The sequence below is a fragment of the Cnephaeus nilssonii genome, assembly GCF_951640355.1.
Source record: "Cnephaeus nilssonii genome assembly, chromosome: 14".
NCBI lineage: Eukaryota > Metazoa > Chordata > Mammalia > Chiroptera > Vespertilionidae > Cnephaeus > Cnephaeus nilssonii.
The window spans coordinates 41642274-41657888 of NC_137085.1; the positions used below are offsets into that span (position 1 = coordinate 41642274).

A 15615-nucleotide genomic window follows, 5' to 3' on the forward strand; every position below is an offset into this window, starting at 1 on the left:
GGAGAGTGTAAATCATTCACTTCACTAAAGAATCCCTCATTTTACAAAGGGGCTTATCCTAGGACTCCTATAACAAGTTCCTGCCCAGCTGGTGTGGCTCAGTGGTTGAGCATTGACCTATGAACCAGGAGGTCACGGTTCAATTCCCAGTCAGGGTACATGCCCGGGTTGCAGGCTCAGATTCTGCAGGAGGCAGACAATCAATGATTCTCTCTCATCACTGCTGTTTTTATCCCTACTTTCCTCTCTAAAATCAATAAAAATATATTTAAAAAACACACAATTACAAGAAGCTTTAAAATATAATTTGGTATACAAAAATAGTATTGAATGCAATGGTTTTCTTAGGACCAGATCAATTTCATAAAGTTGGGCAAACCCACACTGGAACATGTGCACATCCTGCCTGGTTCAGAGAGGTTTTCTCTCTCCATCTCCAACTCCATCAGTACAGCAGAAGGACCGCTCACAAGACAAATCAGGATGAACATACCTCTCTGTTTCCTCAATTGATTTTTCAGTGTTTTCCTTGTATTCTGGAACAGTGCCATTCATATCCATGCAGACTTTGCCCACAAATGCCCGCTGCCCAAATTTATCTGTGAGGCACACAGAAAAAGAACCTAATCATGTGTCTTTCCCACACTGCCTTCTCTGAGCCTTTTATAAACATGTTTAGATTAAAATCATTATGAAAACATAGGTGAGAATATGAAAGATTATCCATTAAAAGCAATAACAAAAACAAAGCCCCACTGAGTTCTATAGTAGTAAATATTCTTCCACCCATCACATCAACCAACCCCTCCCCAACTCCCACTTCTAGGCTGGCCAGGTAATAATTGAGTGTTTTTACTTATTACTCAGTTTTTTTCTTTGCTTACACAGTTTGTCTATATTTTTAATCAAGTCCTAACTATCATTGTTCCCATTTTATTGCCTGGAAAAGAGAGGGCAGCCTCAGACCTGGTGTAACACTATTCGACCTTGCCACCTTATTTATTCTCTCTTCCTTCTCTTTTTTCCAGGCTCCCAATCTCCCTTCTGTCTTCTACTCTACCACTGTCCTGTGGATTGAGTCCTTTTCTATACTCTCCCTCTGTTCTACAGAAAAAGCAGCAGGGTCTAGTGATAAGGATAGGGCACTGGAGTTAGACAGAATTGGTTGGATTTGACTCCTTACTCCAAGATAGTGGATATTATTTGCTATATGTGTCCAGTGTCCTCCGCTATGTGCAAGGTTAGAAGGAATATACCCAGTAATCTACACTAATAAAAGAGAAACATGCAAATAGACTGTCACTCTACTACGCCCACCATCCATTCAGGAGTGAGTATGCAAATTAATCCAACAAAGATGGCGGCGGCCACGGAGCTAGAGTGAGCAGGAGGCTTGGGTTGCCCCTGGCTACAGAGGAAGCCAAACTTCCAGCCTGCTCTGGCCTCACTGAAGGAGGGGTTGGGAGCCTAGGTCACTGGGGTGGGGGTGGGGGGGCATGGCCATCCAGAAAACTGCCCTCAGTCACTTACCCAGGCTGGCCACACTCCCATGAGGTGAGGGTCCCTGCAGGGGGGCATGGCCAGCCTGAAAACAGCCCTCAGCCCCTCACTCAGACTGGCCAGGCACCCCAGTGGGAACCCCCACCCTGAAGGGGGTGTGGCCAGTTTGAAAACAGCCCTCAGCCCCTCACCCTGGCTGGCCACGCCCTGCCCCCAGCAGGGACCCTCACCCCATGGGGGCGTGGATGGCCTGTAAACTACCACAAGCCCCTTGGTCAGGCTGCCCCATGCCCCAAAGGCAACCTTCAGGGCAAACCAGCCAGCCTCCACCTGTGCACAAGGCCTCTATCTATACTAATAAAAGAGTAATGTGCTAATTTGACTAGGAGACCTTCCAGACATTCTTCTGGGCAAATCCATGGTGGCAGGGCCAAAGCAGAGGTGGTTAGAGGCCAAAAGGGGAGGGCAGTTGTGAGTGATCATGCCAGAATGGGATGGCAGTTGCGGGTGATCAGGCTGGTGGGAGGGGGGGCAGGGTTTGGAGGTGAGCAGACCAGCAGGGGAGCCAGTTGGGGGTGAGTAGGCCGTCAGTGGGGGTGAGTTTGAGGTGAGCAGGCCAGCAGGGGGGGGCAGTTGGGGGCAAGCATGATGGCACAGGGAGCAGTTGAGGTTGATCAGGCGGGCGGGGGGACATTTTGGGGCAAGCAGGCAAATAGCGGGGGGGAGGGGGCAGTTGAGGGCAAGCAGGTCGGCAGGCAGAGTGGTTAGGGGTAATCAGGCAGGCAGGCAGGTGAGCGGTTAGGAGCCAGCAGTCCCGGATTGTGAGAGGGATGTCTGACTGCTGGTTTAGGCCTGATCCCTGTAAACCAGCAGTAGGACATCTTTTGAGGGGTCCCAGATTGGAGAGGGTGTAGGCCGGGCAGAGGGACAACCCCCTCATGCATGAATTTTGTGCACTGGGCCACTAGAATATATATAAAGTGCCTGTCACATGCTTAGAAAAGATATTGCCACTATTCTTAACTGTAGCTATGCCAATATTATTATCTGTAAAATTTTATTTAGTCCTACTAGCAGCTCTCAACACTAAAGAACCTAGTCTAGATAGAGGTTCTAGGAAGTCTATTTAAGCTAGGAAGTTGACTCTACATTGGGCAATGTTAATTTTTTTGTTACAATGTCTCCACCTGTCATAAGACTCTTACAGAAATCTTTCTGCCTTTCTGTTTCCCTGTAATGCATTTTAATAACTGGCCATTAGATTGTTCTTTCTTAAAGCAGCGCCTTGATCACATACCTCACCTGGCATCAAAACCTTCTTTGATTTTTTGATGCATATTCAAATCTCTCCACAGTCTGAGTCATCCCATTCGCCCAACCCCCTCTCCCACGCACCTCCCAGCCCCCGTGTAATGAAGCCTGTCCTCCAGTTCAGCTACTCTGTTCCATGCTTCCAGTGTCACTGTACACATTCCTGTCTCCATGCCTTTGTTCATGTTGTTTCCCCTGTCTGAAGGACATTTTCTCTTTCCCTATCTTATTTTCTCTTTAAAGCCAAGTTTAAGACTCCCTTCCCTTCCATGAAGTCTTCCCAGATGTTCCAGGTCTGGATTCTGTCTCCTCCAAAAATGGCAATAGTTATTTTCAGCATCATCTTTTAGGCCGTTGACATCAATGACCTCGTCTGCAAGCAGTAGCATCAGCATATCAGCCAACACCATTTACTAGCACCTGCTATGTGCTGGGCACTGTGATGGATACAAGTTTCAGAATCATCGACCTAAATCAAGTTTCCTCTCTCCTTACTAGCTATGTGAGTTGGGCATGTTTTATAGCCTCTCTGAGCATCAGTTTATCCATCTGTAACATGGGGACACAATAACTACCTCGGAAGGCTGTCTGCAACTGAGCTGACATAATCCATGTAGAGTGCTTTGCACAATCCAGGCATCTTAATAAGAGCACTACAGCTCGGCTAGCATGGCTTAGTGGTTGAGCATCGACCTATGAGCCAGGAGGTCATGGTTCAATTCCTGGTCAGGGAACATGCCTGGGTTGCAGGCTCGATCTTCAGTGTGGGGTGTGGAGCTGATCAATGATTCTCTCTCATCATTGATCTTTCTATCTCTCTCTCCCTCTCCCTTCCTCTCTAAAATCAATAAAAAAAATATTTTAAAAGGTGCACTACAGTTGTTCCTAAAGTTACTAATCAATGTGTGTAGTTATTAATCAATTAGTCCTATCTGGCTCTTGTGTTCCCAGCAATTTGCACAGTGCCCTGAGTCTAACCAACAGCCAAGATATATCTCTGTTGATTATAATAAACTATGGCCATTACTATAATTAATAAATCTGCTCCAAAAAGCCCTAAGTTAATACTAAAAATTCAGACCCACACACATCATTCTGGAACCAAAAACCGTAAGTGAATAATCAAATTACCTAAACAATAAAAACCATTCAGGGGCCACAGTAATATAAAGACACCTAATTACTTGCAAGGAATGTAATGTCAAATTTTAGTAATTAAAAGGCAAGATTGCACATAAGTTTAACTCCCTGCCAGACATGGTCTGGCTGGCTTTGCTGGATGTGCCCATAAAGTGTGCCTTCATCTCCTCACCTGTAATTTCCGCAAGGAGCAGGGATGAGTCGGTGTAAATTGTTGTAAAGTAACAAGCTGTGGTTGTTCCATTCTTCAGTGTTCTCCTCTAAAAATACACCACAAAAACCATAAGTTGCATGTGCCAAGAAAGTCACGTGGCATATACAGATGAAAATAGAATTCTAGGTCCCAATTTTAAAATGTTTTTATTTAAAAATATGCCACCTCGATATGAAATACAGTTCAGATAAATAGCAAAGGTACTGATATTCCAAAAGTGTGAGCTGGAGGAGAACTTGATATTTTTATTTCCTAGTTCTGTGTTACAGAATTCTTTAAATAGGATGCTAATTAATTCCTTATCTTTTAGGTTTGGCTGAGCATATGCAAACTTATTGCATCTGGGAGTGAATAAAGGGTATTTTTCTGTCTATTACCAGGTAAAATAATTTAGCCAGACTTCTCGTTCAAGCTGTCAGATTGGTCATATGCATCTCTCTCTCCCTTAGCGAATTTCCACTAAAATAACAGTAAAAGAGTACAAAATTTATTCACCATCAAGAGGAACAAAAGAAGAGACATGGACAGACAAAACATTTCAACATCTCCTTGGAACACAAAGAATATGGAAGAAAACCTGAAAGCAACTTAGGAAGAGATAGACAGAGAGAGAAAGAGAGAGAGGCAGAGAGAGAGAGAGAGAGAGAGAGAGAGAGAGAGAGAGAGAGGCATGTGGTTATTAACAGGGAATTGGCTCCAAGTCTGTCTACAGAAGACTAAGCCCTGGCAGGACCCTTCTTCTTCCTGTTGAAATCAGCCAATCACCCCTAACCTGCTGCTTGCAGGAGAGATTTACTCTTCGTATAACTGAGTAGTATTTGGAGTATGTAAGCCCCAAAGGACAAGGCAAGGCATAGTCTGAAAAGAAGAGGTTGAAGAGAAAATCTGGCTGATCTCCAAGGGCCCTCGATCAGCTTGCTAGAATGCCACACGTATTACTACCACCACCCCTGGCAAGACTGAAGGACTCTTCTCTAGCAAAGATGAGTGGCTCTACAAGAGAGGTGTCCTCACAATGACATGTGGGGCCCACAATTGAAAAGGCTATTTACTTCTTTCACTGTTCATCTTAAACTGAAGTTCACTAGTCAACAAGAGCTACCTCCACCCAGACCTTCTGATCGACATGTTAGGGCATCACACTTAAATGTGAATGTATGGCCCAGCTGGCATGGCTCAGTGGTTGAGTGGCAACTTATGAACCAGGAGGTCATGGTTCAATTCCCATTTAGGGCACACGCCCAGGTTGTGGGCTCCATCCCCAGGAGGAGCTTGCAGGAGGCAGCCAATAATGATTCTCTCTCATCATGATGTTTCTATCTCTCCCTCTCTCTTCCTCTCTGAAATCAATAAAAAATATATTTAAAAATAAATAAATGTGAATGTATGTTCAAAGTTCAACAGATTCTGGAGGAGAGCTGCTATGAAAAGGAGAAGGGGGAGAGAAAGTCTGGAAAAAATAATGGAGGAAACAGAGTCAGAAGGAAGCTTGACTAAAAACAAAAAAGACCATGATTACGTTCTGAAAGAATTAAAGAAAATAATCGCATCTACAAGACAAGAACAGAATGCTATGAAAATCAAAGAGTAAGAGCTCTCCAAAAGTAAACATTTTATAAGTGAAATTTGGAAGTCAATAGAAGGGTTGTAGGGTAAATTAAAAGAAGACCCCTCAAGAAAAAAATATTTTGAACTTAAATAATAAGGAAGAACATATCCTATATCTCAAACAGCAGTCTCTATTCTGAGTCAGCCAAATGTTGAAGAAAGCTAATGAGAGCCCAGTGACATCGTTGGTTAGTCCCAAAGGTCAAGAGAATTTGAAAAGCTGGATTTTTTAATGTCAATCTTTTCAAATTTTAAGACACTTTGCACATGAATAAAATACATCTGGCTGCTAATAGAGGATGATTAGGGCACATCAGCCAAAGACAGGATGAGTCCTCTATGAGAATCACAAGTTCAGGGGAAGAGCTAGTACCAGACAGAGATATCTAATTCAACCTTCAGCAACACTGAAAGTGTCTGGATTCAGTGCACTGGATTCATATTTACTGAATGAACACTCGAGGAAGCTGAATTACTAAGCAACAAGAGACATAAAATCAGTATCCTATATAATAAAAGGCTAATATGCAAATTGTCCCCTTGACTGGGAGTTGCATCAGGAGTTCGACCAAGGGGCGGGGTCAGCCTGCCAACCACCCCATGGCCGGCCCTGTCCCAAGTCAGCTGCCCCCAAGCACAGGCTATAATAACACTAGAGTGAATGAACGACTTGCAAAATTAGACCACATGTTCTTTAAGAATATAACACAAAAGCATATACAGAAGCTTTAACATTTTTCTAATAGGAGTTACCAAAACAAAGAGTAGATTTCAGGGAAGAATATACTCAGAGAGAAATAAATTAACTACATTAGAAGAAAGACAGTAGTTCTCATATTGAATAAACTACATATGAAAGATAATGAACTGAAAAAAAAATTATAAGTGAAATTTCAGAACATCCAGAAGGCCAGCAAATTAGCCAGAATAGAAAGATAATCAGATTGACATCAGCACATTAGATGCTGATGGGAAAATCAAGTAGAATTCTCTCTACAGCGAAAGTGCATCATCATTCGAGTCAGAAGAAAGTAAAACCATTTTTGGTAATTCAAGGATTTGGAATGTTTATCACCCACTTTATTGAAAAAGAGTTCTAAGAAAACTCATTCAAAAAAATGAATCCAAAAGAAAGACAGGGGATCCAAATAGCAAGGGAAAAAGTAAAGTTCATTTTTAAAATAAGTGTTGATGTTGAAAAATAATAAACTGGAATTAAATTAAATTTAAAATAGTAAATTTAAAAGTTAAAACTTATTTTAAATTAAGTGCACATGGTAAAAAAATAAACTGGAACAAAAATCTCAGGTGATATGTCACAGAACATGGTGAGGAGGGTATAACATGAAGAAGGGAAGGGTATGTAAGATTCTTGCCTTGCATAGAGGAAAATGCTAGAAGACTTGTTTAACACTTTTAACAACTTAGTCTAATAGAGATGTAAAAAAATGTCATGTCAACAGAAAAAACACAATGTTTAAAAAAATGTACAGATAACTATAAAAATTAACCTTTTGTTGGGTCATAAAAAAACAATGAATCACTTTTCAAGAAAAATAATCATACAAATTATATTCGCTAACCAGAGCAAAGTGAAATTCAAAATTAAAGCAGAAGTATTAGCAAACATTTTCTAAATTCTCAACATTTTAATCACTTTTCTAAAATCTGGGCTTGAAGATGGAATCAAAATGGAAAATTTCAGTTGTTTAGCAATGAGGACAATGGAAATATTACCCATAGATGTAAAAAAAAAAAAAAAAGAGAGAGAGAGAGAGAAACAAACAACTCTGGTGCAAAACTCTGTGGTCTTGATTGTCAATTTGTTGAAGTGTAGATCTAGAACTGTTTTCTGAAGGAGAAAATAAAAAAACAAAGATGTCTCGATTCTATTCATGGGTACTGCCTTAGCACCCCTATACATTGCCATGGGCAGTCTTCCGCCTAAGGACAGGCTCCAGTTAACAAATCTGAACTTTCTTAGCCATAACCTTGGCTCATGCAATTCTCAAAGTGTGCGGGCCTGCTCATAATCAGAAATATTGGATGTGTGAACTGCAAATACCTGTTGAGAATAACACCTATTTCGTACTCACTGGCATGAAATTCTTACTCAAATCTCTGATTTAAGAAATAAGTCTATGGCCATACCACCCTGAACGTGCCCAATCTTGTCTGATTTAAGAAATAAAATTTATGGAGTATGGCCTGGAGGGAGTATCTAAAACTACATGTTCTAGATACTCCCTCCAAACATAAAAGATGTACATATCTGGATTTTTTTGATACTATAGTAACTTGACAGTATATATTTTGACATCAGAACATATAACAATGGAATATTAGGCATAATTCCTTTAATTTCAGTATGATAAATAGATATGCTTTACCTCAACAACTGTTTTTTTAAAATTATACAGACAGTGTAAAATTCAAAATTGATTTTTATCTCTGGATTACCTAGACATTTAAAGCCAAATTTGTGACAAACTCTAACAAATGCATGGATCCCCCTGGCATACATTTACCTCTTGTTTTTATTTTATTTTTCCTCTCCTCTTTTTTCCTTTGCCATTTTTTTGTGACTCATTTTCTTCTGTTTGGATACTATGCAATTTTAAGATATCTCAAACCCTTTTTAGAACAATGCAAGGTATAAATAAATTTTGAAAATAAAAAGCTTTGGTGCGGTTAACACAATTCATTAACACAATGCAGCTCCATACACAGCTTTAGTCCTCAGTTTTTTCTGGTGTCATGAGGATGCATGCTAAATATGAAAACCCACAATTACACTGAATTTATAATGAAGTGAGGCAGGTGTATAAATGATAGCACTTGCTTTATTCTTCAAAGCTCGAGTGACACAAAACCAGGAAACTGGCAGGATAACTGGGTAGTATATAAGGCTTACAATATTGCCATCATCACATAGCCATCAGGAGAAAATCCAGCAAAAATGCAGGATTATTCAGACTATGTGTACTGAATGATAAGAGGCAGTGGTCAGATAAGGAGGTATTTTCAGCTTTAATTCTCAACTGCAGAAGCTGTTTCTGGCTGCTAAGTGGGTTGGGCATAGGATTGGGGTAGAAAGATGGGAAACGATTTTCTTGAGAAAGTGAAAGGAAGGATATTTTTGGAGTCTTCAACATACAGTCAGCACACACTACAGCCACTGTTCAATGACTAAACAAGCCCCATAGTTCCCTCTAGTGGTGTTAATGCTCATCACAATCCCATATGCCCAGTAAAGGGACCATCCTATTTTCCCTCCTTGCAAAGTTACCAAAATAGCATGATGCCCTTCTAACTGCAGTTTAAATTTTTAATTTTTAATTGCCTTGGGTATTTTTTAAAGCAAACACATAGAATGCTTTCCATCTGTCAGGTACTATTCTAAGAACCTTACAAATATTAACTGGCTTAATTATCATAACAATCCGGTGAAATGGATTCTCTCTCTCTCTCTCTCTCTCTCTCTCTCTCTCTCTCTCTCTCACACACACACACACACACACACACACACACACAGATGGGGAAGATGAGCCAAAGAACTCTCCACATGCTACTCAGCTAGTCTATATGGACCCCAGAACAGTATTGTGAATTAGCAGGAGTAAGGGAACACACATATGCATTCACCCAAATTTAGTGGAGTAACACACAAAAAGTAAAAGATGGAGAGTGATGAGAGCCCATCCAATTGGGGAATCTGGGAATCTGAACTTAAGTTCGCTCTCTGCTAGTGCTAGCTGTGTAGAAGAGGTGGTCACAAACTCACTGGGCTGTGAAAGAACTAAAATAAACCTCTGTGGCCCATTCTAGCCTTACCTGCCTGTGTTTTATACTTAAAACATGCTCCCAAGAAATGGATGTTTCTACAGGTGACCAAACATCATACTCGGCACTTACGACAACGCTGGTATATACTTCTTTAGCGAAGTCCAAGTCCTGGAACTTGAGTTCTGTAGGAAACGTGTACTTGGTCAGCCACTGCAGAAGCGGCAGGTCTACGTTACTCCCAGCAAAGGAATACTGAGAGGCATGGATGTGTGTATCAACCAGCCCGGGCATGAAGAACTCACTGGAAATAAAGGTGAGAGAAAAAGAATTTAATAGCATCTTTTGTCGTTTTGCGTATGTTTAAATCATCTTTTCTCTTGGCCATGATTGAACTGTTCATCCCACATCCATTTAGAGCTGATGCAAACAGATGACTAAATTCATCAAGTATTTAGAGATCAAGATAGGAAAGCGAAGCTCTGCTAGGAGAGAGCTGGCTCCTATGTTGGAATGACTGGTGTGAGGTTAATCACAGACGATGAAGGGAGGAAGAAGCCGAGTAGAGGGCCATGAACACAGAGGACAGGTGTCAGAGAAACTGCTGGACAGATGGCGAGGTTGCTTTGAAAATATTTGGTAGTGAATGTTGGAATGGTAATGTAGGGGGAGGAGAGAGAAAGCCACATTTTCTTTTCCATTAGGATAAGCTCAAGCATGTTCTGAAGGCAGCAGAGATAAAAGAAGTAAAGGAGATAATTCAGGGTGCAAAGTCTTCTGAGGCAATGGAAGACCAGCAATTTATTGCATCAGAAATGTGATTTTCATCCAGAAAAGCTAACAATCCTTTTTAGGAAACAGGAAGCATTGTGGAAGGCTTAGTAATAGAAGCATTCACATAATCAAGGTCTAGTCCAGGACTTATATTACAGATATTCCTACGTGCTAGAGTGTGGTATGTGAGGTCATAGAGCCCCAAAGGAAGCTCACAGATGCCAAGGTCATTTTTGGACATGCAGTTTGTTAGTGGTCCAGCCAGGATTAGAACTCAGTTCTCCACCCCAGACCTTACTTACAGCTAAATCATAGCCATCAAAAGTCAAGCTGCAGGCAAAGCAGAGATGGGGCTTTGAAGGTGAAGCAGAAAAGGTGAAAAGCTCTCCTTTCTTCTTTCCTCTTTTCACTTGACTTAATCACTATCATAATTCCCTTAGAAAATCTCAACTCCCACCGGAAAAGGACATCAATTTCCTATTTCAAACCTGTAGTGCAGGCCAGGCTGTCTCAGAACCGAAGGAAAAAGAACAATGTGTGCCCTACCTATGCTTATTGAAACATCCACCTGTCTTCTAACCAAGTAGAAAACCTTAATAAAAGCTTTAGAATTAACACATACGACTGACTGTCTATAAAGGCCTGAGTACTCCACCTCTTTGAACAACATTGTTAACCTGCTCTGGGAGCACAGGGCTGTTTGAAAACCACTCTTTTCTTGCACACAACAAATACAAGGATATGAAACCAACAACATCCCGTCTTTATTTAAAATTTTGGCATTTTGTTCATCATGGATTTTTTTGCAATAATTTTGATTTTTAAAAATATTGCATTAAACTGTTATTTATGTTGATTACTGAGTTTTTGCCTACCCCACCCCCCATAAATTCTGTGCCCAGAGTAAGTGCCTCACTCGTCTCACCCTAATCTTGGCCCTGCCAACCTCTATGGTCCGTGGCCACAATCTGAACCACTCCTACCAAGGCGCTGCTCAGAGTTGCAATTTTCATTTAAAAAAACACACACACACATTGTGCTGAGATAGACCTGTAGATACACAAAATCTATGAAACAAAAGATCAGAGACAGCATTTTCTGTGTTGTTTTAATACTGACTTAACCCTTTGCACTTGCTTGCTTTTTTTGATTCCTTTATTCTACTGCTAACAGTGTCGAGTCACACTCGACATCCGAGTGCAAAGGGTTTTAAAGAAATTCGAACGCATATATCTTACGTGTTTAATATGTAAATTACTTTGCATTTTATACATGATTTTTCTTCAAAGACTTCAGTCTTCCACCAAACTTTAACTTTTTTTCTTACCTTACCTCTTGTTGGTGTTTTGTGCTTAGAGGTTCCTTTACATCTTCATTTTTTTTTATGAATTTAATTCCAAAAGCAGCCTCATAAGGAGGGACAAAAATGTGATGACCCACAAATGTGTTCGCCCCCTCCCCATCCTCCAACCACTTCACCATCCTCTCACCCACTCGCAGCCTCCACCTCATCCAATCCCATGCCTTCTTCTAACCTCTCATTCCCAAGGCATGCAAGCCCTGTTCCTCAACATTTATTCTCATGAAAATCTAGCAACAAGAAGCAGACAATAACAGTAGAAGTCACTGGAATTATCTCCATGCTCACTGGATTCATCTCTATGTCCATTGCCTGCAAGCATGCAGGCCAACAGAGAGGCAGCAGAGAGAGGAAAGGAGGTAGGAGATGTGAGTATGAATGCAAATGTAACAAAACGTTATGGCCAGTTACCTCCGTCTCTCTGGACCAAGGGTCCTCAAACTTTTTAAACAGGGGGCCAGTTCACTGTCCCTCAGACAGTTGGAGGGCCGGACTATAGTTTAAAAAAAACTATGAACAAATTCCTATGCACACTGCACATATCTTATTTTGAAGTAAAAAAACAAAACGGCAAAAACACCCGCGTGTGGCCCGCGGGCCATAGTTTGAGGACGCCTGCGGACTGTGGTCAGCCCCTCTGCCTTAAAGCCTTAGGGGTAACACAATCCACAGATCTGCTGCAGGGGACACTGTGACCTAGGACAAGCCTTTTGCTAACAGCCTAGGAATCGAGCTCAGAGAAAGGAAGTGGCTTGCATTACAGTGAACAGCCACAAGCTGTAGCATGAGGATTCACGCCATGTGTTCTAATTCCTACCTCAGTGTTCTTCTCATTACATTACTCTAAAGTCACTTCCCAAGTTAAGATGTTTTTAGAATGAAAATGATTTTGATTGACTTGGGAACTTTCACTGATTTTGGAAATATATGTGGCCTGAAACAAGATAAATCGTTGAGTTAAAAAAGAAAAAGTATCTCCATTTCCATAAAACAAATCAAGTAGGCTATGTAGAATGTGGGCAATCACAAGAAACACGTTTTGAACACATTACTTAAAACTACTAAAAATAATTGGAATATGAAATCGTAGCTCAAATGCATTTTCAGAGCTAGGCCTTACCTAACCATGCTGTCAGAGTTATTGCTCCCCAAATCTCCCTTCTATCCTCCCAACAATGATCTCTATCATGCTCTTTCTCTATTTCCTTTACAGAAGGTTCACAAGCTAGCACTGCCATGCCTCCGTATCTGTGCACTTGTTCATGTTCTGTGTTCCCCAGGGGCTGTAAAGGGCTGTAAACCCTGCAAGGACAAAGACTTTATAGACCATTTTCACCTTTGAATCCCAGTTCTTGCACATACTAAGCTCAACAAATATGTGTCAACGAAGTAAATGAAAGATGGCAGCCTCTAGTAGTCAAAGCTTCTGTCCCTGCTCTCTATTTACCTCCCCTTCCCACCTCAACCTTAAAAAAAATAAAAAAGCCTCTTTGTTGCTCAAGGCAGTTTTCTTATCATTTGAGAGGAGTTAATGGCATCCACAAAAGGGAAGAAGTTGGCTGTGACTCACTGTTGGCTCAGTTCTCTTATCTCACACGGCTTGAAGCCCCATTCTTTGGCCAGCTTTTCTTGTTGAGATGCTTCTTCTAAAAACACTATCTTTAAAAGAAAGAAAGGAAAGAATTACAAATTAATGAAAAGTCATTTGTCACTACTAAATATCTAAATCTTTTTAAAAGAGACTACACTACAGCTGAGTTAATTTTAAAAGGCAGTTGATACCAAATGGGCTTGAGTTTAGAGGCAAAACGGCAGGTGTTTGCCTTTGTTTGCCCAAAGAAGTAAATTGCATGATATTTCTTCTTCTCTAACATTCTACAGATATATGTACGGCTTCAAAATTCTAATTTGGAGATACAGAGTATGAGAAATGGCTAATTGGGCCCTGGCTGGTGTGGTTCAGTTGGTTGTGTGTTTCCCAATGCACCAAAGCTCGCTGGTTCAATTCCTGGTCAGGAAACATAGTCAGGTTGTGAGTTTGATCCCAGTTGTAGGCAACAGATCAATGTCTCTCCCTCACATTGATCTCTCTCTCTCTCTCTCTCTCTCTCTCTCTCTCTCTCTCTCTCTCTTTCTTCATCTCCCTCTCTTTATAAAATCAATAAAAACTTTTAAAAAATAGCTAATTGATATTTTTTCTTTCCCAGCCCTGAAAATGATTAAAGAAAACAATTGCTTATAGAAGGTATACCTCATTACAGATGGCTGAAAGATTTTTGTTATGATATTGTGGGAAACTGAAGTCCAGAGTACCCTAGTAGTGTATCATTGGACAATTTATTAACACTGAATATAACTGCTCATAATTGCCTGACAATTGAGTCTTAGCATGAACTATGTTGTTCTGATACTAGACGTCTGCTATGTTCTTTTTCCTGTGTAAGAGACACAAAAAGAGTGATCTTTTGCGTTACACTTATGAGGTCTGAAGCCCATGGGCCACAGCTGGGAAACCTCAGTGAATCTCTTAGTTTTTTTCTGGTCTGGTTTCCCCATCTGCAAACAGGGGGTAACACCAGCACATACTTCACAAGGCTACTGTGAGGCCTAAATATGAACATTTGAACAAACAAGTTAGCACATCCTTGGAACATGTTAAATTTTAGAAACATTATACCTATTGTTGATCATTTTTCAAGTATAGTGTAATTGCTTTCTCTATAAAAATGGATTGCAAAGCAAAAAAGGACAAGGGACAATGAAACATATATGCAAGCAATACCCTGCTTCATTTTTAAATGTAATATTGTGAGAAAAAAACATTTCATGGAACATGAAATATTAAAAAACACACCTATAGATAAAATGCATCTAGTTAATTAGAAGCAAGGCAATATACTCCAAAAAATTGTTTATGGAACTGGAAATAAACTTCCATATTCATTGAAGATATCCTTGTTTAAAAAATTAGAATACTTTTAGAAGAGAAATGAAGATGTAATTTCTACAAATAAGGAAAATTAATTTGATGATTCAAAAATACACTAGAATGAATAAATATCAAATCAGATACATAATTAATGAAAACAGCTAACAAAGAACAGATAATATCTGTGCTAGGTAAAGAGCCCCAGAGCATGGAAAAGAATGGACCATAAAAACAGAATTTGTTAATATGTCTCAGAACTGATTTACCATTAAAGCAATCAATCAATGATAAAATATTCGTACAACACTATATTCCCACATTTAAAGATATATTTGAGATAAATGTTTTTGAGAAAAATATAAATTATCAAAATTTATTCTGAATAGATAGGAAAACTGAATGTACCAATAGTTTTAGAAAAATCTGAGAAAGTTTTACTAACTCTTTAGGAAATCATATGGTTCAGAACCATGGTGTCTAATAGAAATATAATTTCCATCACAAATGCATATGGAACTTTAAATTTTCTAGCAGCCACACTAAATATGTGAGACAGAACAGTAAAATTAATTTTAATGATACGTTTTATTAAACAACATAAATGGCCATGATAAAAGATTATCATGTCAAATTGAAATCAATATAAAAGTTATTCATTTTATTTGGGGGGTATTCCTGGTTTAAATTCCCAGGTGTATTTTGCATTTAAAGTATATTTCAACTGAGTTGCTAAATTTTTATGAGAAATATTTTATATATATAGATTTTATATAATTTACAAAAAGTAGACTCACATAAATAGGTTTTTCCAAAAACACTTAAAAGTTTTCCAAAAATGAGTTGACTATCACTTTTTAAATGGAAAATTAAATTAAAAATTAAAATAAGAAATAAAAAAGTTAATTCATTTGTCTTACTAGCCACATTCCAAGTGCTTAATACACTGCATTGGACAGCACTCATTCAGAGAATTTGTTAGCCAAGTTTTTTCCAGCT

At 39.7% G+C, this 15615-nt stretch overlaps 1 protein-coding gene across 2 annotated transcripts in view; it reads right to left on the minus strand.

The window, feature by feature from the left end:
* Positions 1-15615, minus strand: part of LOC307111047 (guanine deaminase-like) — a 77355-nt gene that overhangs the window by 44387 nt on the left and 17353 nt on the right. Inside the window, exons 2-5 of one of the 2 annotated variants that reach the window (XM_079790742.1) lie at positions 13261-13349; positions 9689-9860; positions 4124-4211; positions 494-599 (exon numbers count right to left, since the gene is read on the minus strand). In XM_079790742.1, the coding sequence (XP_079646868.1) occupies positions 494-599; positions 4124-4211; positions 9689-9860; positions 13261-13349 (455 nt within the window). The remainder of the gene's footprint in view (positions 1-493; positions 600-4123; positions 4212-9688; positions 9861-13260; positions 13350-15615) is intronic. The other variant, XM_079790743.1, reaches the window with a different exon arrangement.